Source organism: Pocillopora damicornis, chromosome 11 (genome assembly GCF_964200805.1).
Source record: "Pocillopora damicornis chromosome 11, jaPocDami1.2, whole genome shotgun sequence".
Taxonomy (NCBI): Eukaryota; Metazoa; Cnidaria; class Anthozoa; order Scleractinia; family Pocilloporidae; genus Pocillopora; species Pocillopora damicornis.
The window spans coordinates 2,192,332-2,211,328 of record NC_142680.1 but is presented as its reverse complement, the minus strand read 5'-3'; the positions used below and the strand labels follow the sequence as shown (position 1 = coordinate 2,211,328).

Sequence of the window (18,997 nt, the reverse complement as noted above, 5' to 3'; positions counted from 1 at the left end):
AAGTAAAACTAGCACTATGTAGCAGCAGTTCTATTTAATCGAGTACAGCTATTTCTGGTAAAGGCTGTGACCCTGATAAAACACTGAGGCCTTTTATTTCTTAACCTTTAAACTCCCAGAAGTGATTTACATGTAACTTCTCCCAACAATATCCATAAATTATCCAGCAAACAGGGAACGAGAATACCCAAACTAATCAGGTGGAAGTTGTTATCTTGATCTGACACCAAATTCTCGTCACCAATTTACAAGGATATGTGTAGCAGCCAGAAGGGAGAATTAACAATCAAATCTTGGGAGTTAAGGGGTTGCAGTTTTTCACGCTTAACGTTTACATGAGGCTGGCGTTTAATCGGGGTACGGCGTGTGATCGAGAAAATAAGATAAAATGAATGCAATCCCGAGTTGCTTTCAACTCGCAGTCAAATGTTTTTCTCTTGGGGACCAGTCATTTTTTATCGCAGTGGGGGAAGGGGAAGGGGAAGGGGTTAGGATTTTGAAGAGGGTCATATGATTTTCAGGGGAAACGGGGGAGATCAGTCGTCACCAACAGAGTATAAAGGGTGGGACTCTAGATAACTGATTGCCAATTTGGGGGGGGGGGGGTTTCAGAAAATTAAAGAGTCTCGTAGGGTATCAGGTCAATCTTATCTTTACACAACCAAGATCCTCTTAACCTCCCTTCCCCCCCTGCCCCCTCCCCTTCGGTGATAAATAAAGACCAGTACAAACGTTTGCAGCTTATCACTTGAAGTAAATACTGTATTTCATGCTTCATCTCTTCTCGATTCCTAGCAGCTGCATTAGTTCATGACACTCTCGTTCTATTATCCTGTTCTGTTCTGCCGGGGCCCTGCGCCATTTTTCGATATTTGCCGTAGAGTTCCGAACAGAAGAAAACACCCTTGAGGATTCTCTGGCAAGAGCTTCTTGGCTTGGGCTGGTGTTTAAAACGATCCATTTAATTAAATCTTCCGAAATCTCAAATCCAGCAAATTGGTAGATTTTCAAGGCAGTTTTTACGGGGGACATTGCTATGTCTCGGTAATATATTTCCATAATCTTGTCACGATACTTTTCGGGCAAGTTTCTTCCATATTTCACATTCTGTGCGATTCTATTGCATGGAAATTTCACGTGGTAAGTGAACGAGGGCGATGTGTGTTTTGGCATCCAGCCTAATTTAATTCTAGAGTCCAAGCTTCCGCGCGGATCTCGGAGAATCTGAATGACTTTGACGTCAGTATCCGGGTTCTCTATAAACACCTGTGGTACGATGCTAGAAAGCATTAGGTCAGGCACACGAACCTGGGCTACTTTAGTAACGCTGTGCTTGTATTTCGTTGCACAGGCCTCCTTGGCGAATTCCGGCGCGAGATAGAGGTTAGGGCACATGCTCTTACCAGTCTTGGAAACGTTGCAGAAGTTAACTGTTTGGAATGGATTTTTGAACGGTGCCGCTGCCCAGTTGCGTGACGCGTGGGCCAAAAATTGTGTTGCCATAGGAAAATCTGGAAAGTTACAGCTAATTATTCCATTTATCACCTCCAGCTCACTTCTCGACCAGTCTCGATGTGGTTCGGTTTTCCTCCACCTTTTCGTTACCCAGAGGGGTTCGTAGATCATGAATACCTGAGGGTCTTGGCTAAACATTCGGCTGATAAAAGTCGTTCCCGAACGGTCTGCCCCGAAGACGACCAAACTTCGTCTCCGTTCGGAAGAATCCGATGTTGACGCGGGATTTAATGGAAAATTATTAAGAGTATCATATGTTGCCGCAGGACTAAACCTCAAATCTTTCTTTTCCAAAGCTGTTGCTTCATACGGAGTACTTCTTGTCATTTCGTCAATAAAATCTTGTATCTGGAGATTTTCACTAGTTTCCACGGGAACTGCAATCGTCATCTGCTGAATGCTTTGAAGCAGTAAAACGGCAACCGTTGCAATTGCCAACCCGGTGATCACTACGATTAGTAGTCGTACACCGCAGCGGAAATGCCTCATCGTCTGTGTTTCTGCTGCAAAATAGAGCAATAGTAATAAGGATTTAGTTTAGAGCGCTTTCTCATTGTGTCGTTATACCAAAACAAAAGTAATCGCTACGGCCAATCAGAACAAAGGGAAATATATATACATGGTGCTCGATGCATTTTCAGAGCGTGGTATATCTGAAAGTTGAACTAATCAATAAGACATAACTTTTTCTGCGACTCTGAGTTTCACGCTTGCGCGATCATCAGACACATTTTAAAATCATTAGACAGATTTTAAAATATGTCTGATGATCGCGTAAGCGTGAAACTCAGAGTCACAGAAAAAGTTATGTCTTATTGATTAGTTCAACCTTCAGATAAATATATATATATATATATATATATATATATATATATATATATGCGTATGTATATATGCATGTATATATATATTTTTTTAATTCTGTATCAGGAATTTTCATTAACCAGCCTTACCGATTACTTTAAAAAGATCTGAAGAGGTTGTCAAGATCGTAGACAATTGGGAGCCAGTTAAAAGCTGTTCAAAATGAAACTTGTGCGTATGTTGCTCTGAGTGTGTTAACTACTGTAATTTCCATGTCATGGTTGTAAATTGGTCGCTTACAAGTGGTAAACTATGGAATGTCCCGATTCTCACTTGTATTTTTTAACCTAATTACTCACCTTAAGATTCGTATTTATCGCGCAAAATACCTCAGGGTAACCATGTCTATTAGGTATCAGAGATCGGAAAATCTGACGTCTATGAGTGACTAGCAAGTATTTCTTCCTTACAGTATCACTTGTGATTCAAACATGGGATCAGGTCATGAGAGTAAGAAAAAAATTATCACCCACAAAAGGAGCTCGAGACTACTAAACAAATTGATGAATGCATTATGGATGCACCAGTGCATTATTACACTTTAACCTACAAAAATGCCTTTTTCAATATTTAATAAATCTGCGGTAAATTAAACATTTAAGTAGTAATTCTTATTGTATTTTAAGTGCGCTAATGTCCTATTTAATGTGTAAACTTTATTTGGTATTTTTATACCAACTAGTAGTACTAGTATTAATTGTGATAGGAAATTTATCATAAATAAACTTAATAATGTGTATTTTGGCCATTATTTATACCACATATGACGTGCACATAGATTTAAAGTCATGTTATTAAATTTTAATCGACACGCGCAGCACCAACGATAGCTTAGTTGTCTTCCCAGAACGCCTCGGCATGCCCATAATGCATTCATAATTGGAGTGAACATACGTATTTTTACAGTGTTTTTTACATCAATCTATTTATAAACGATAGCGTGAGAATCTTTCAAGTAATTTTTTTCGCGTTTTGTTTTCAATTTGAATAAAGTATGTATTTGTTTCATGCGTGATAATGAAGCGTAAACTATTTTAATTAAAAGTATTTCTGTCATAATATATACATAGAGCAATACCTTTTGTCGTAATTGCTGAAACTATTCCTCCTGCTGCCAATATAACACTCATAACTTCTGCTATAATTTTCTACTTAAGATATTTTTATATGCTTTTTTTTGCAACAAAGTAATTTTAATATGATAGTTATCGTACAGTTTGTTCAATTCCATTTTTCTTCTTCAAGGTTTTTCTAAACAAGACTTTTTTAGGGATTTATTTATATAAATTTAAGTTCGTGTAATTATATTAATCTTGGTGGCATTTTAGTATTTAATGCTTGTATTGCAAATTTACTTTTCTTCAAATTATGTTATGATATAACTTTGAATCAATTCCAATGAGTTTTAATGAATCTTTATTTTTATCATTGGTTATCTTTATTGTAAAATGTGTTTTTTGCATCTGTGAATTTATCATAAATTTTTATCGTTAATTTTATAGTATTGTTTGTGTATTTTCAATTAAACAAAACATCACTTAACGAATCTTCTTTTTACTTCCAACTCTTTCTATTTGTTCATCAGTAAGTGGTTTTGTAACAAAGGTTTTGATAGAAGAACAGGTTTTTTTCTTGGTAAAGGAATAGGCTTTTTTCAGTTGTTTATTTAATTCAATTTCCTCTCGGAAGAACATTTTCCTTTTTTCTCGGTGTATTAATACTTTAATATATTTCACTTAAAATTGATTTTAAAAGCTTGGTTTCTTTAATTACTTCATTTAAAAGCTCATTTAAATCACTTGACTTATTTCTACTCATATTTTTTGTACTCTCATTTTCTTATATATTATCAACACAAATTTTATTTAAGCATTTTAAATTAGTGAGCGCAAAATATGATTTTAAATAATTAAACGACCAAAATACACATATTCACTCCGGTTATTAATGCATTATGAGGCCGAGACAAGTAGGCTACTATTAGTGCCGTGCGTGTTGATTACAATGTAATGGAATTATTAATTCAGGTGCACATTACAAGTCGCATAAATAATGACAAAAATATGCATTAATTAGTTTATTTGTAATAAATACATTTGTAGTATTTTTGAGCTATTTCTTACTCAGATCACAGTGGATAATATTCTTGTTATTTCACATTTTCCTCCTTCATTACATTTCTTAATGAGAACCCTGAGGTATGGCATAACTTATTGTGATTTTGTATGATTTTTTTTTTAGATTTTCAGTGTTACAGATATTTTTGCTGCCTATTTTGTGGATAATACTTGAGTATATTTGATGATTTTCTTCATGGATTATGTAGAGAGCTAGTTTTTATTTGCATTTCCTTGATTATGTTTAATAGGATACACAGTTAAACGTAATGGGCTTTTATTCGAACTCAAGGAACTGGTTACGGAGCTTGTACCATATATACAACCTAAGAAAAACACTCTTCTTTTTAAAAGAAAAAGTTGGCTTACCTTTCGTAGGAAGATCTGTTAAGTCTCGTATATGGAATGTAAATATTTCTGTGTTGGGCTCTGTCGTTTTCTTGTGAGTCCTATTCACATCTAATATTAAAACATTGTAAAGCAAACCAACTTTTCCTTGATGTTCAAACTCAAACTGCAGGTTCAAACCTTTGGTAAAAGTCAGTTACTGAACGAAAATTTTAGCGCGGCCCCAAGGGGAGCCCAAAAGATAATTCGTTAAAAGACCATAACCTTTAAGAGTACTATTCACCGCTTGGAGGTAAATGGAAAGCCAAATGAAACTAACTCTTCAGATATTAAAACTTAGATGACAAAAGAACCCAGCATTTTTGCATCGATATCTGGGTTACCTAGCAAATCTGTTGACGTTGCCGACACGGCTGTTCACCTTACAAGTGAGGAGCATTTTTAAAATAGATTTTAATATATATTTCTGGTAAAAATGTGATTGCAAATTCATCTAATTTGATTTTGAGACGTTTTCTTTAGTTACGCGACTTCATCTCAGTTGTACAGTATATATGAATATTTAAACGTTTCTAATGTGTAATTTAGACATCCACTTTAAGGGTAGCTCACTGACACAATAGAGAAATATTTGGAAAAACTATCACATAAGATTATGATGTTGGGTAACTCGACTACATCTCAGATCGCTTATTTTAAATTAGCCATAAATCTGAATTAGAGCTAGTGTGTGCACAAGACAAAAGTCACCATGCAAATAACGTTATTAATGAATGTAAAATGCATACACATATTTCAAAATAGACTCGGTGGTGTACGATTTGAGACCAAATTCACGATTCAAAAGCGGGGTTTCTTGGTTTCGACTGTTTTGAAGTCACCCATTTTAATCCCCTCTAATGGTTATTAATGGTCTTTCATTTTCTTGCGATGTGATAGGTTATTTAAAAGAGTCTTGTTACCTAATTCGTTAGTTTGGTTTTTTTTTAGAGTTCCATTCTTTTTGGGTGGGTAAACGATGCGATTAACAGCATCAAAATATTGGTCAGATTCGTGATTAATCGCACTGCGAATAGCCAATGATTTCAAAATGGCCTTAGTCAAATAGTAAGTAAACAAGACGTGTGTGGCAGACGAGAAGGAGATATGATATTAAGATTAACCCTTTACACCCTAACATCGGTGTGCATTTTCTCCCAACTGTTCTCCATACACTTCCTTAGGTGCTGACAAGGAGGATTTGTTGAACAATCAACAGCTTCTTCAGCTGGTGATCATTTCCTTTTTTCTGTTGACCTTAGTGTGTGATTCAGGAGTGATAGTAGAGAGAGAAATTTTTTAAATGAAAGTCGCTCTAAGGGGTCGAAGTATTAACAAAAGAGTCGGCTATGACCCTGATTAGATGACTAGTGTTGAATAAAATAACTTTTCTAAATTTTTAAGAAAGTCTTTCGAGATGCAGTAAATCCATCAGCTCACTGCATTCTTCTTCGATAGTTTGAACCCGTCTTACAGGTGACTCCTGTCGCCATTTCTCAACATTGGCGGTGGAATTTCGAAACGATGAAAACGCTCGTTTCACTTCTTGTTCAAGAGTTTCTTTGCTCGGGTTCGTTGCTTGCATGAGCCATCTGATCATACTTTCTGATATTTCAAACCCAGCAAACTTATAAATATTCATGGCTGTCACAAGGGGAGAAGACGCGATGTCTTTGTATCGAACAAGCATATAACGGTCTTTGAATTTTCCTTGGAGACTCGCCCCGAACTGAACATTTTGTAGAACCCCTTCGCATGTGCTCCGAGCCAAACCAGCAAAATTTTTTGCTTTGTCAACGTCTGGTATCCATCCTAAATTGATCCTGGAATTTATGCTTCCTCTTGGATCGCGAACAACGTGCAAAAATTTGATGACCGTATCTGGATTATCCTCGATTATCTTCTGAAAAATGTTGGAGAGTTTTCTTTCTGGGACGCGAACGATAGCCACTTTTGTGACACTGTGTTTGTAATTTTGTAAACAGGCTTTTTGTACCACATCCGGGATTGTTTCGGGGTTTGGGCAGGCATCAGGATCGTTACATATCGGTTGAGACTTGAACGGGTTTACAAATAATCCAGGTGCCCAGTTTTTGTAGGTGTGGGACAAAAATTTAATTCCAGTTGGGTTCTCCACGAAATTACAAGTCATCAACGCTCCTACCACCTCTGTAACGTCCTTTAACAGATTTCTGTCTGACTCTGTTTTACTCCATTTTCTTGTTATCCACAACGGTTCGTACACTGCAAAAATATCTGGATCTTTGCTAAACATTTGTGTCAGCAGTGTCGTGCCTGAACGATCATCGCCGAAAATCACTAAGCTTCGTCGTCTTCTGTCGGGTTTCGTCGTCGGCGGAATTTCGGACGCCATCTGCGTCATCTTAACTACTTCCTCGACTTGTTGGTCGAGAACGATCGGCTGATCTTCAAAACTTTTCACTTTCCGGCTTACCATGTGATTAGTTTGAAGTATCATGTATGTAGAAATAGCTCCCATGAGCATTAGAAATGCAATCAAGAAGCGGAACAGAAGACGCGCGCCAACTAACACCATACCTTGACTCTATAAACACCAGAAATAGAATCTGAAAATGATAATAAACAGATGCGAAGTTGAGGTAACAATCTTTAACCCTTTGCACCCAAACATCAGTATCCATTTTCTCCATACTCTTCTCTATACATTTCCTTTGGTACTAGAAAGAAGAATTTAGTTAACAATCAAAGCTTCTTAGGTTGGCGATCGTTTCCCTTATTCTCATGATCTTAATGAATAATTCAGCAGTAGTACTGTGAGGAGAAAGTACATGCTGGTCACTCTTAGGATTTAAGGGATGAATTATATTAGGTTAAATACGAGGTTCCTTAAACGACTAAAGCCGAGACTCTCAGGCTGTTGAGAACAACATCCTTATAACTTTTGTTTATTCTGTAACTAATTGTAATTTTAATTGCAAACCAGTACAATTTTATTGACCGTCATTTTGTCCTGATGATGACTTCGTAATAATCGTATTGTAAAAGTATTTACATTTGAGCGCAGCTCTTTGTAGCTGGATATATTCTAGTGGACTTGCAGTCAACCTTCCATTGACCAAATTTGTCCTGTCAAGATGGCTGAATTTTGGCCCCGTTCCTTTTTGTCCTTTGTCTTAGTCTTCTTTCGTCTCAGACAAGCTGGGCCAGCAACGCATACTTCTGAATGATTTAATATAGCGATCTAACCATTCAGTTAGACTGACTTATTTAAGAATATCCGCAATCACGATATCAGCAATCCAACTTGATGATGTTGTAGACTATCATTTCATGAGTTAAAAGACCCTAAGGTGTTTTATTCCCGGGGGTTCGACTTAAAAATAGTATATGTAAAATAAGAGAAACAGATAAAGTATTTGGTTTCCAAGGAAAGACAATACTTTTTTTCCTTCTGATAACTCTGTTCCGGCGATTTTTCCATAAATAGCGCGCTCAGTCACTTTAAAAAACATGATATTGAAACAGCATATTTTCACACGGGTCGCAGTCGATGTGTGAATAAATTATAATAAATTATATAATATTGCCTTGACAATAAAGTCAACACTGCGACTATTTTCCAAACCCGGTGATTATGCCTTTTAGGCGATACTCTTTAAGTTTTGTGGCATTGCTAGACGTGATCATTTGAATAAATTATCCTTCCACGATGGAATCTAACTTTTCCTCTTCCAAATGAGCCAAGTTTTTGTTACAATTGTGAAAACTTGTATCTGTTTTTCTTACCGGAAACCACTTCTAAAAGTTGCTTCTTTCTTGCTGTAGCAATGCCTTGGTCTTAACTAACATATATGACATCACAACTCTGTGACAAAATTACCTACTTGCGTTCAGTTATTACAAGTTCAAATTTTTAAAACGTACATAGTAATAAAAATACATAGTATTAAAAATCCTAACAATAGATTTCTTTGCTAAATAATGTTAAATTACCTTCTCAAAGTTCTTGTATTCGTTCACTAATAGTCTGTCCCGGTTAAGTAAAGTGAAAGGCAGCCCTCAAGCACTTCAACTAATTTGGAAAAAATGGCAAACTCATAATACAAGCGTCTGAGAAGAAACCAAGGCTTCCATAGTAACGCGAATAAGTCGTTAAAACCTCCATGTGTAATGATATATGTGTTTTTCTCAATGAATTGTCTGTTCTTAGTCAACGTAATGGATTTAAGGATTTATGTTTTCGGAAAATTCCACAGATGAAGAGTTTTGAAGTTAAAACTCTGATTTTCCTCTCACAGATCCAAGCTGAAGAGATGATTCTTCCAGTCACCTTAACTTCCAGTTCAAAATTTACGATTCGTTATGCTTTTAAATGTAATTCATTTATTACCATATTTAACTGTGCGTGAGAGCACTAGTACAGTATAGCCCGTCAATTTGTATCCAAACATACCGATTAAAGTATTATTTAAATTCTATCCTATTTTGATAATTCAGTCTTTTTTTCGGTTGAGGATAAGCAGAAACCAGCTTGGAGTGCTCGAGGTTAAAACTTAGCGGTTTTTTTTAATTGAAAGTGCCGATAGTTACCAGGCCGGAGAAGGTTTCTTTTTTTGTCGTGTTGACATCTAAGATCGGGATATTTATGGTTTTGAAATTTGAACAATAAAGATATTGGAAAACGGAATAGAGTGGAGCGGTCTCGGAGCTTTTAAGATCCACACTATCATTCGTTAGAGTTAGATTTCAAATTATCTTTCTTGCGTGTTCCGTCTTTGGGAGAAAACAGAAAGTGATACGAGAGAGAGGTCACAACATTACAAGTCGAGTGCGAGTTATAGAAAGTGTCACCTGGCGAGTTCACCCCAGTTTTCTTTCCGCTTGACTCGACCGCGTCAAACTGGGCTAAATATAAAAAAAGCCAGGTTGTCACATGAATCGAAATGAGTCATCTTTAGGAAAACTTCATTTTTAAACCTTTAAAATCAGTCATGCCTTACGTAGCGAGTAACAATCTAGGCTACTATTCTATAGTGTACGCTTTGAGCCTTTTTATCCTGATTTGTGTTGGTGAGTTGCTGATTTTTTAGGTCTCTGGTGTCCTTTTCGAAACATTCAAGATGGCGGCTCAATAATGTTTTGTTATCAATTTCCTATAGGGTTGTATTACAATCTTTCTGGCCTCGGAACAAGATTTGATATAGGATGGTAAGTTGTTAGAGAGTTTCCTTCCTGATTCAGTTGTCATGATACTTGATGTGTGATTCACATTTGTTCGCGAAAGTAGCACTGTGAATTAGTTACTCAGTAATTTGGTTGCAGTGCTAACGCCTAAAATACATATCTACATTCGGTGACAAGGGATCACTACGACGCTGAAACTAATTTAACGTCATAACAAAGCGAGTTTAAGATCAAGGGTTGTTAACATCCAGGCTAGTTTCATATTGATGTGAAAGCGTTGTAAATCAATAAATTTAGATTTAGATGTAGATAGGAAGCTTTCTAATTTTGTTATTTATATGTGTTTTAATTTCATTTCTTAAGGGAATCAGGCTAAACTGCAGGTTTCATGGTCACTTATATACATTCTGTTGCCTCACAATTGTTCTTATTTTCTCATTCCTTGTTCTCCAAAGTGCACCAAGAAGACAATCCAATCAGTGCCCTGCATTTTATTAATGCTGTGGGAATCAATCCTTGCAGTGCAATATGCAATATGCAATACACTGCTAGTCTAAATGATAATTTGTTTGTCTAACTCAATTGAATTTAATGAAAGTGTTAAGTTGGATTCAATTTTTCCTGCTATGAACCTGGGCTTGGGACAAAGAACAAAGCACAGTCTTTGATTTGAAGCCTTTGTCATTTAACAGGTTTTTGGAGGAGACGTCTCCTTTCATGTGGGCTTCTCTTGGAATAGGACTGGCTATTTCTCTGTCTGTGGTTGGTGCTGCTTGGTAAGTTCTTTGTTTACTACCAGGAGTGATTAACATGCAATTTCTTATGACAGTTTTTAACATTACCTAGCAAATAGACAATGAGTAGAGACAAACTCATCACTTAGGGGATATCATCTTGATGAAGCACCAAATTCTCTCAACTAATCATAGAGAGGAATATTATTTAGAGGGAAAAATATTCTCATGAGTTGTAAAGTTAATCACTTCAGTGCTGAAATATTCCACATGTGAAAAGTTAGAATCATGCTTAAGATTAAGTATTTAGCAGTTTGGCGAAAGAGCTTTCTTTAGGTGATGCAAAATTTTACAAATTAAACACTTCCAACCAAAAGAACTGCTTGTTATCTCTTGTAGAATGGTGACATACCAAGGTTTAATTCACAAATGAAAGCAAATGAACAGAGCAAGCATCATAGAAATGAAACCAATCAGTAGTCAACTGCTTTAATGTAATTAGTAATCATAATTACCTTATTCTATTCCTTTTTTCAAGGGGCATTCTAATCACAGGTTCAAGTATTTGTGGAGGAGGTGTTAAAGCACCAAGAATCAAAACCAAAAACCTGATCAGGTAAATTTTCATGTCATTTGTTTTACATAGGATTTTATATGGCAGAGTGCAAATATGAATTTGTTATTTCTCCTAAGTTATTGAAGCACAGGAGTGAGAAATCTTATCAATTGGGCTTGAAATAAGGGCCAGTCAACCAATAATGTTGGGAGTAATTTGAAATTTGATTGGTCAACCTGTCATCTCACTTGTCATGTTGACAGGTCACATTCAATTGCATTGAAAACTAAATAAATTTAAGTTTCCGTGCTGTTTAGTTGTTTCAATTGTTACCAGAGTGTAGCAAGTTGTTGTGTATTGCCCAACTTAAAATTGTTGTTTACAATTTGCACCCATCAGGGTTTGCATACTTCCGTTCACAAAATTGAAGATATTTGCACTTTTATTGGTTAATTTTCAAGTATTACATTTCTCCTTGCATATTATGTAATTCCTCAGCCCAGAATATAAACAAAGTATAATGCAAAGGAATTATACTTTTTCAAACCAATTATTATTCCTCTCTTTGCAAGTTTATCTATGTATTTATTTGTTTCATGCATAATATACACTATAGAAATAAAAGGTTATACATGAATTATTGGCAGAGTTTTAGGATCGAGATCACACACCGTGATACATATACCAGAAGTCATTATATTTGGAGGCACCAATTTGTTGATGAGTGTGTAAAGTGTTACAAGCTCTAAGCAACAACTTTTTCAGAAATAGATATCACCACTTTTGGTTCATGGGATCTTGTTTTAAGAGTTATTTATATTATAAATTTGACTAGCCAGAAACAAGACATGACAAAGCTTAAATGAATTTGGCTGGTCATCATGTGAGGTGACTCTCAAGAAATTATTTTGAGCCTTTGTTGTTTACTCCACGAGTAGAAAAATGTTAGATCATGATTGAGGGAACTGGGAACACCATTATTAGCAAAGTAGTGTAATGAAAAGGGTTGATTTAATTCCTCATTAGTATAGGTAATCACATGAGGCCAAGTACTATTAAGGATTAATTGCACAAGAGTTTTCAAAATTTTCCAAAATTGCCCGAGTCGTGAAGCGACGAGGGCAATTTGGAAAATTTTGAAAACTCAAGTGCAATTAATCCTTAATAGTACGAGGTCTCATGGGATTACTTGTTTATCAATAAAGGGCAAAATTATGCAACGGATTAGCCAATCATTAACAGGTAATCATGCCCTCTCTTGATTACTAAAAATGCCCTCGATTAAGAAAAAAATGCCCTCTCTCTCAACCAATCAGCGCTCAGTAATTTTGCCCTTTATTGATAAGAACCTTAATCATTTAAACTAATACATGTAAATGTTAATGTTGAATGCCATGAGATAACAATAATTTTGCATCCAGTGATAATATATCAAAGAAAATAAGTTTTCACCATTCTCCATTTGCAGTATTATCTTCTGTGAAGCTGTTGCAATTTATGGAATCATCATGTCCATTGTTATGTCAAACTACATTTCGGTAAGGAAAAGTGATGTCGTAACACTTTCTAAAACAAGGTCATGAAATTTTTATAGTGTAAAAATTAACAGTTTAATTTTAAACTGATAGTCATATTAAACCAGTAGGACTTGTCTTTAGCAATCAGTGCAGTTCTTTAACAATTGCGCTGAGAGCATTTGACCAGTATGACAGAGTGCAGTAGACTTTGAATTATGTCCAAGTCTGAATTGTTTCAGGATCTATTTTCACAACTACCTGTACCAACAGAGTACATTGTGTATCTATGTAACTGTGTTGGCCTTTCCTCTGTACAAACACATATCAGTATCCTCTAACTGATTATTTATTGTTTGTTCAAAATTGTGCTTAATTAAAAGGGGGAATCTTTAGTTTTTGTCTTTTCGAACACAATACAGAATATGTTTCTTTAGTGTAATTAATTCTTTGTTTTTCCTTCTGATCACAGGCTGTACATGATTTCAAAACGCCAGAAGCAATACAACAATATCATACCACAGGTGAATTTAATTAAACTTTCATAATTATTTCAGTTTTGATTGTGAATGGAAGCTTAGTCTTGTATATTTGGTTTCTGGTTAGTGCATCTGAAGAGGCACAGTTTTCAATGAGACGAATCCCATGAAAATTTTATGTTTTGGATGAGTTGAAGGGGTTCAGCTCTCAGTATAGAAATAATGTTTTAAAACCAGTTACTCTGGGTATACATTTTCAGAAATAATGATATTTGAGCTCAGTAATCTTTTGTTTGGTTTGGAACTGATTTTTTGTGTGTAAATACTTTTCCAGGATTTCTGGTTTTTGCTGCTGGTTTGACAGTTGGATTTTCAAATCTCTTCTGTGGTATTTGTGTGGGGATTGTTGGAAGGTAAGTGAAGAATGGGTAAACTAAGTTTGTTGTTGAAGAACTATCCCTCAACATCCTAGCATCAGTAGACATGCTGATCTCAATACATCTATACTGTTCTCAATTCATTTCCTAAGGTGCTGATAAGGAGAATTTGTTTAACAATCTAGAAATTCTATTATTGGTGATCATTTCCTTTTTGCTTGTGACCCTTATGTGTGATTTTGAGGGTGATATTGTAAGAAGAACTTAGATGCTAGTCACTCTCAGGGGTTAAAGCTTCAAAAGATAATTTATTTTTAAGGGAAAGTATTAAGAAAAATGGAATTTTCGAACAAGTTGAAGGAGGTACACTGAAGCATTCTTCCTGAAATAAGCATGGGTGTGAGCAACAACAATCACCCTTTTATATGAAATTTTATTGAGACATTTGAGATTTTTTAATTACTGTTTCAGTGGGGCCGCTCTTGCCGATGCTCAGAATTCATCTCTCTTTGTCAAGGTATGAGTAGTTTATATCCCATGTTTGAATGCCTTTGAATTTGGTGATAGGCACTGTATGATATTAATAGCAATCGAAGTGTTTTAAAATTCTTCTTTGGCTTTGTTTTTAGGTTTTGATAGTGGAGATCTTTGGAAGTGCTATTGGGCTATTTGGGGTCATCATTGCTATTATACAGGTAAACGACTGTAAACATAAATGAAAAAAATCCGCTTAAATAACAAAATAAGGATTTATATTTGCTATGCTCTCTGGCCCTGAAAAAAATCAGTGTGTGAAAACCATAACCTTTGCTATCATTCAAGGATCCTAAATGTCAATGTACTATTATTGTTACCCAGGAGTAATAATTTAAATGACCTTGTAAAAATATTTGTTTCTCTTTTTTACATAAAACTGCACACAACTTGTTTTCATTCGAGAACTTTCAAGAAGTGTATGTTACACATGCTTAGCCCCCATGTAGAACATCAGATGGTAATATGTCAGTCATGGGAAGAGAGCCTCATCAAATCTTTAATTCCCAAGATCTAAGTACCAGTTCTCCACATTGTCTGTCATACATTTCTAATCAGTTTAGCTCTGAGGTTGTGGTGTTGAATCAAACAATATTCCCCAGCTGATATTTTTTACTTTTCTTTGTTACCTCCTTTGGTCAATATTTTGGTATAAGATAAAAACATGGGGTAGGGTATTGAAACACTGATAGGAAGTTATATCCATTTGCATTGCATGGTCTTTATTATGTTTTTTTAATATTTTTTACTCTTTAGACCAGTAAAGCAACGCCAATGGGGTCTATCAAGGATCATATCTAACAATAGCATTTGTCAGTTAACAATCATGATATTAATTTTGGTCGGGTGTTTGACTCTTCAAAATAGGTTACTTTCCTGACACATACCTCTGTTGTGAAAAAAATATTTTTTTTAAATTTCATAATAGTATTACATTATAATTTTTCCTGATAATATGGACAACTATGTTGTTATGCCTCTTGTTAGTTCAATTTTACTCCTTCCCTGATAATAATGATGTATTATTCCCATAGTATAATTGTAATCCTTTGATCTGTTCACATTCAATGAACCACTAGTTCAAATTTTGGTGGATTGATAGGGTATGACATAAATGTTTGTGTAATTTGTGCCTGTGTACAGAAAAATTGAATTAAACCAAAGAAAAACGTGACAGTTTTTAAGGGTAACATTTTACCACAACTAATTGCTCATAGTGCATTTGTGATTGAATGTGATCTGGAATTCTTGATGAAGTAATCAAAATTCTTGACATCACCTGAGAGGGTAGTGGAGTGTCAATTAGGCATGGAATATCTGTGGTATGTGCGGAACATTTCTATCATAACAATATTTTAATTACGTCTGCGGTAATAATTGAGATGACAGTCTAGTTAGTGTTAGTCGACTAACTAAGATAAACTGATACCACAAAATCTCACTTATTAATTCCTTGTTGTAAACATTGGCTTGAAAGAATGTAACTCATTTGTACATGAAGAAAAAATAAATCTAATGCTAAATTTAAAAATGTTCAATTATGTTAGACATGGTGCAGGCCTTAACATGTTGGGCCATTGTCAATGCATGGGGAGTTCTCAGTTGAACATCTGATTATAAATTCTCCCTTTTAGTTACTATGTATTTGCTTGCAGTTTAGTTAAAATAATCTTGTGCCACACCATTGTAACACCCTTAAGCTTTTATTCTCATCACCTGCTCTGTGATTATGTAATGAAGTTGTATGGAGAAGTTGTAATTTAATCATCCCTGGAGTAACTGTTTGCCTTTGTCCTTGATTTACTGGTGATAAATGTTGCACTGTTAGGTCCTATTACTCTAGCTACTTATTTTCCATGGGAACTCTTCCTATTCAAATAAAAACATACCAAAATATGGGACTCTAAAACTTCCCAGTAGTTTGTTTTATTATACTTGACTAATACAACTGTGCAGAAGTTATTTAAATTTATGACAAAACATATGGTACATAGCAAAAGTTACGTCTTTGGGTACTGTGAATCTGTTGGCTGAATTATATGGTTTGGTTAAAAATTGATTATTAAAAAAATAGTCTTACTTCACTGGAAGGAAATGAGACAGAAATAGGAATTGATGGTCATTTCAAGTGCATTCACACTCATTAACTATGTCAGTATACTTAGTAAGCACCACTTTTTGCTAACATTTGTGCTACAGTTATCTCTTCAAGTTTAATCAAGCACAGACAGGATATTGATTCTAAGTTCTCTCTGTTGAAAAGTCATCCGCAGTGATGTCAATGACTTCAAATTAACTCTATATACAGCGCTGCACCGCTTCGGTTGAAGTCATGAAGAATATTCTTCCTCTTGTTAGTAGTAATTCAGAAAAAAGATGAAGTAAACAAGTGCACTATTAAGAGATTACAAAAGTGTGGGTCAGCTGCTATGTTTAGTTTACCGGTTTAAGAATTAAATAAAAAACGCTTTAAAAACCTTCACTGTATGTTTAACTAGGGAGTCAAATATTAACTTGTTACGTAGAAAAGGTAACGACTTCCGAAATTAATGGGCAGATGTGTAAAACCACATTGAAGTTCTCGAAAGTTCTCCCTAAACAGAAGGGCATTTGATGGATTTAACTGTTGAGTGTTTGTTCATTGAGATGTAGTAGTTATTGAAGTTAATTGTTTACAAATTCAATTGTGATTATTCTACGGGGACCCAGTTTAGCCATTTCATAAATTCCCAGAACGAAATCTTCCCATTCTTGTGTTCATCAAGGTATTCGAAAAACCTCTCCACGTCGACTCCTTTATATCCCAGCGAGTCAAGCAGCTCTTTGAACTCATCTTTGCTTAAGTTGTTATTATTGTCTTTGTCATAAGTTTTAAACAATTCCACAGCTTTACAGAGATTCTTGAACCTGGCTTTATTGTTGACGGCCTCAAAACGCTCTCCGCTACGAAGCCATTGAAGAAATTCTTCGAAGGAAATGCTTTGATCTCCATCTTTGTCCAGCAGCATGGAGTAAGCCTTTGCTTCTTCTTTTGCAAATCCCAAATCCTTCTGTAAAAGATCGTCTAACTCGCTGCAGTTCAGTCGTCCGGTTCCGTCTTTGTCGTACTTGTCGAAGAGGCTTCGAATGACGATTGATGGAGTGTTGTCATTGAAATAACTGTTTCCTGCTTGCATTGCAAATCGATGAGCAGTCTGTGAGTGAAAGGTGCCTTGGTCGTTCGTTATATGGGGAGGGAAGACTGTTCTCTTGAATCGAGACTTTGAAGTCGAATGCAGGTGGTTTTTATGCTGATTTGTAATTCTCTAATTTTAAAAATAAACTACGTGACGTCACGTCGCGCTTTCCGCATGACACGGCATTTTCATTGCCTCAGACGCGTTGTGAATGTGTGACTCAAAAGCTTAGAATCAAGAATTTTTCCCTTTAAACATATTTTATACAAATAAAAAGGATTGTAGTCGTTTTCGCCGAAAAACTTATGGGAATACGTGATCCAGCGTGATGTCATTATTTTTGGACTTTGACTTAATGATGAATCACTTTAAAGAGGTAATTGTTTGTAGAGCTAAACTTTTTAATTATTGCCCCAGGGCAGTTTTGGAAACGTCGCTAAAATTGAAGGTGTGCTTTCTTCTGTGCAAATCGCGTTATTTTCGGATTAATTTGAAAAAATTACACAAGACAAAACAAACATCAAGACGGTGTTTCCCGTTTACAACCTCCCACTTCTCGAAGGAGGATTCCGGAAAAAGTCCCTCGAGGTGAAGAGGGCCATAGCTATCCCTTGTCCAAGGTAATTCCTTTCCCCCCGACTTACCCAGGTTTTCTTCAAACAATGAAATATAGAAATCTCTCCACGCTGTTCACCAATTTTTGGCAATAATCAACTTTTTATTTCGTTTACGCCTACAAATTCATACTGATTGTCTAAGTAGTAAAAAACCAAATTGTCTGGCGACAAACTTGACCTACACCTTGTACAAGTATAAAGCTTTTTCCCCTGATAACATCAGCATGCTATGTAGTAAATTAAGATCATCGTTTTTCTGCAATGATTTTCCTTGTCTATACGGAAGTCAAAATTGTTCGAAGTCGTCGCGCGCGATATGCGCGAGTTCGTTGTAAGACGCGAGGTTCGGTGGGTCACTCGCTTGTAAACGGGTCAACCGTGAACTACTCAATTGGTGCCCAGTTCAACCAAATCATGAATTCCCAAAAGGAGATTTTTCCATTGTTATGTATGTCCATTTTGGCAAAAGCCTTGTCCATGTCTTGGTTGTGATAACCGAGATATTTCATCATGGCTTCAAACTGCTCCCTGTCCAAAGTACCGCTGTCATCCGTGTCAAACGATTTGAAATACTGAAATGCTCTGCAAACACGTTCAAACTTAGGGTGATTGTCTAATCGCTGAAATCTTTCCCCGCTGCGTAGCCAGTCTTTGAACTCTCCATATGACACCTCCAGATCTCCATCTTTGTCTAGGAGGAAAAAGTATATTTCCGACTGATGTAGGTCCATTCCCATTATTTCCTCAAGGAAAAATTTCATTTCTTTCTCGTCGAGTTTCCCATCTCGTTTGGTGTCGTACTTGTCGAAGAGACTGTGAATAGCCACCGATGGCACGTTTCTGTCAAAATAGCTGAAACCAGCGGACATCATAGAATTGAATGTATCAACTCGGGTAAAATTTATGAAAGCTTTGCACTTGATTTCCCGCTAAGCTTTTCTGTGCAAGCCTATGATTACGT

At 35.9% G+C, this 18,997-nt stretch overlaps 5 protein-coding genes across 6 annotated transcripts; 1 reads left to right on the top strand and 4 right to left on the bottom strand.

Annotated features, from left to right (window-relative positions):
- Positions 1-19: 19 nt before the first annotated feature.
- Positions 20-5,203, bottom strand: LOC113682957 (carbohydrate sulfotransferase 3). 2 transcript variants are annotated; one of them, XM_027200152.2, is made up of 2 exons: positions 4,866-5,203; positions 20-2,018 (listed from the first exon to the last, which is right to left on the bottom strand). In XM_027200152.2, exon 2 carries the CDS (start codon positions 2,002-2,004, stop codon positions 775-777), a length of 1,230 nt encoding a protein of 409 aa, XP_027055953.2. In that variant the 5' UTR covers positions 2,005-2,018; positions 4,866-5,203; the 3' UTR covers positions 20-774. The 2 variants fall into 2 exon arrangements, with proteins under 2 accessions (XP_027055953.2, XP_089043155.1); XM_089187029.1 differs by having other exon boundaries at positions 20-2,015; positions 4,866-5,182.
- Positions 5,204-5,844: 641 nt separating this feature from the next.
- Positions 5,845-9,044, bottom strand: LOC113682955 (carbohydrate sulfotransferase 3-like). Its single transcript, XM_027200150.2, has 2 exons — positions 8,859-9,044; positions 5,845-7,471 (listed from the first exon to the last, which is right to left on the bottom strand). Exon 2 carries the CDS (start codon positions 7,438-7,440, stop codon positions 6,283-6,285), a length of 1,158 nt encoding a protein of 385 aa, XP_027055951.2. The 5' UTR covers positions 7,441-7,471; positions 8,859-9,044; the 3' UTR covers positions 5,845-6,282.
- Positions 9,045-9,764: 720 nt separating this feature from the next.
- LOC113682945 (V-type proton ATPase 21 kDa proteolipid subunit c'') lies at positions 9,765-16,719 on the top strand. The gene is made up of 10 exons (XM_027200137.2): positions 9,765-9,935; positions 10,025-10,073; positions 10,742-10,825; positions 11,322-11,399; positions 12,808-12,877; positions 13,326-13,377; positions 13,667-13,745; positions 14,181-14,226; positions 14,339-14,404; positions 15,000-16,719. Exons 1-10 carry the CDS (start codon positions 9,857-9,859, stop codon positions 15,042-15,044), a joined length of 648 nt encoding a protein of 215 aa, XP_027055938.2. The 5' UTR covers positions 9,765-9,856; the 3' UTR covers positions 15,045-16,719.
- Positions 16,154-18,943, bottom strand: LOC113676896 (uncharacterized). Its single transcript, XM_027193632.2, has one exon. It carries the CDS (start codon positions 17,417-17,419, stop codon positions 16,934-16,936), a length of 486 nt encoding a protein of 161 aa, XP_027049433.1. The 5' UTR covers positions 17,420-18,943; the 3' UTR covers positions 16,154-16,933.
- Positions 18,117-18,943, bottom strand: LOC113676899 (uncharacterized). Its single transcript, XM_027193635.2, has one exon. It carries the CDS (start codon positions 18,906-18,908, stop codon positions 18,420-18,422), a length of 489 nt encoding a protein of 162 aa, XP_027049436.2. The 5' UTR covers positions 18,909-18,943; the 3' UTR covers positions 18,117-18,419.
- Positions 18,944-18,997: the final 54 nt, after the last annotated feature.